The 3098-nt window shown below is 35.4% G+C and overlaps 1 protein-coding gene across 2 annotated transcripts in view; it reads left to right on the forward strand.

The window, feature by feature from the left end:
* Window positions 1–3098, forward strand: part of LOC106877335 (lactadherin) — a 132226-nt gene that overhangs the window by 113169 nt on the left and 15959 nt on the right. For both annotated transcript variants that reach the window (XM_014926210.2, XM_014926211.2), the window contains one exon: window positions 2490–2634. In XM_014926210.2, the coding sequence (XP_014781696.1) occupies window positions 2490–2634 (145 nt within the window). The remainder of the gene's footprint in view (window positions 1–2489; window positions 2635–3098) is intronic.

Raw genomic sequence — 3098 nt, forward strand, 5'->3', positions numbered from 1 at the left:
ATATATATATATATATATATATATATATATATATATACATGCATGCATACATACATACATACATACATACGTATGTATGTATGTATGTCTGTGTGTATATACATGTATATATATACATACATATTTATGTAATACATGCACACAAACAAACATACATACATACATAAAAGTATTCCGACCGATTCAGTTTGAGGCATAATATCACACAGTGATATTATGTTACTTAGAGCTGTGACATTATGATACAGGAGTAATATGGAACAGAGCTGAACAACTCAGAAAAGTCACAGTACTTATCTCTCTGCTAAGGTAAAATCCTTCCCATGAACTCGATTGTGTGATAATACGTATGTTGAACGTTACAACACACGCACAAACGCACGCGCACATGCGCACACATCAATATATATGATTTTGTGGTTGCGAAATATATGTAAGAATATACAGAGAATTAAACATTACATAATATAGGATACGTACCTGCATACATACACACATACACAGACACACACACATATTATGTATATTAGGCAGATATACACTGAGAGAAAGTGAAACAGCCAGATAGATAGATTAACATACATACTAATGTGTGCAATTAGTCATACACATGCCATAAAAACTTGTAATAACATTATAGTCTGAAATACATTTGTTAGAAAATGTTTCCCCTCAACACTACCAAACTGGAACTATCCCGTAAAACTTTTGTTGTTTTATACAGAGAGAAGCGTTTTGCATGACTTTTGCATGTCTGTCATATACTACTGCAGTCTGTGTAGACAGGGAGTTGTGGGAGATGTAATTGAACTCTTGAATACAACAGAACTGAAAGAATGTAGGTCAGCGAAAGGCCCGTTCGATGCATGCTGTGAATGAAGCTTTCTAACAGGATACTTTTAATCTAAGAGACGAATGGAGTTGATAAGTAAAGTACTTAGCTAAGAAGTCCTCATGTCATACACAGTTTAACACTACTGAAGTCCACAATGATGAGAAACCATTTGTTTTTCACTTAAGATTGTGGGTCGTTCGCTTAGAATGATACGACTAAGTAACAGAGGTGACAACTCCAATTCTTTTGGCATTTTTGGTTGCTGTTGTATTGAATTTACCCATTCCTCTGTGCAGCTTTTTGTCATCGTGCCCACAGCGAGCCACAATACTCATCACATGAACAATGTTGTGTATACTTTGTATAGACGTAGTGTTGGCTAAAACATCTAGAGATATGTAGAGGCGTGGATGTGTGGTAAAAAGTTTGCTTCGTAACTAAATGGCACCTTAGGCAAATGTTTTCTACTGCAGCCCCTGGCTTGTGAGTGGATTTGTTCGACAGAAACTGAAAGAACCCCGATGTATATGTGTGTGCGTACGTGCGTATTTATGAGTGAGGAAGAGGAAGAAAGGGTGAGGTAGATAGATACACATGCATAAATATGTGTATGTGTGTGTGTGTGTGTACAAATGTATATATTTATATATGCATGCATATATAATACAAGTACTTTCATGCTTTCCACAATCTTTAGGTGTATGCAGTAGCAGTACTTACCAACTGTTGTGCTTCGCAATTGATAACTATGACAACAGTGATCTATCTATCCTTCTATCCATCTCTCTCTCTCTCTCTCTCTCTCTCTCTCTCTCTCTCTCTCTCTCTCTCTCTCTCTCTCTCTTTCTCTCTCTCTCTCTCCCTCTCTCTCTCTCTCTCTCTGATATATATATATACACACACACACACACATACACACATTTCCTGACTTTATAATGTTAATGACCTGATACGGAAGAAATTTTCCGAGAGAACGGCAAAAACAGCTTTCGATGCCCATATAGACATGTCTCAATTTTAGAATTCTCGCTTTTGTGATCTGTAATGGGTGCACTAACATCCACGCGTAAAAGGAAACAATGAAAAAATTTTGCTTCAACGATACTAGGTTTTATTGCAGAGGTCTTTCTATGTGTGTGTATGTATATGTGTATGTGTACGCGTGTGTGTACGCGTGTGTGTACGCGTGTGTGCGTGTGTATGTGTAAGGATGTATATTTAGATATATCGATGGATACAAGTCGTAATTATATTGGGTAGAGTTGTAGCTTATGAATGAGCCATATACTGACCAGTTTTCAAAACCCTATAAACAGCATAAGTTAGGGGACGTTCGATTTATAAATATCAGCTAAATATCTCATTGCTAAACTTTACGAAAAGAAAAGAATATTTTAATAAAATAAAACCTGCTGATAGCATCCTGCTTACTCCTTTTAAAAACAAATAGTCAACAAATCTTATCCTCCTTTTGAACTTCTATTACTAAATACTACCAAAAACAGGCAGTGACTGTCCTTAAGTGACCCAATTCGAGAAAGGCAAGAATTCAGTAAGACTGAAATATGAAATATGGTAGGAGATCAAGGATGGCGTGATCAATGTCTGGTGTGGCGTTATGCCATTATTAAATTTCATTAATTTTACTTTACAGCTGTTCAGAGGAAATGATGATAAACATCTGAAACGAATCCATTATCTCAATTCACCATTTGTTGCCCGATTCATACGTATTCATCCCGTTGAATGGCACCAGAAAATTGGAATGAGATTTGGTCTACTCGGATGCCCATATACTGGTATAATTCTCTTAATTTATTTCTGCTAATCTTTATTTCAGAATGTTATAAACTTAATAAGTTATAAACTTATTGGAATATTGAATATTTTACAATTACCTATAAAATATTCTTTTTGTATTGAATATACATATATATAATACAGGGCGATATAAATGCAGTATTTTATACTGTATATGTGTGTAGTTCATACTACTCAATATACGTGTGGTATATCGCATTCTATATATACATGTGGTTTATTCAATATTCTTGAAATATGCTATTCTACATACGTGGTCTGATCTGTAAGTATGCGGACTGTTGCTATAGTAACGAAGCTATATCTGCGACCGTAAGGAGCTTGTCTCCTTTGACAGTTCATTAAGATAGTGCTTCTATGACCATTGAGTTGTTTTGACTCTTATTTCTAGCAATACTGGTGCTGATTAGTGCGTTTTTGTTCACATTAGTGACGTGTATAT

The sequence above is a fragment of the Octopus bimaculoides genome, chromosome 5 (assembly GCF_001194135.2).
Source record: "Octopus bimaculoides isolate UCB-OBI-ISO-001 chromosome 5, ASM119413v2, whole genome shotgun sequence".
Classification (NCBI taxonomy): domain Eukaryota; kingdom Metazoa; phylum Mollusca; class Cephalopoda; order Octopoda; family Octopodidae; genus Octopus; species Octopus bimaculoides.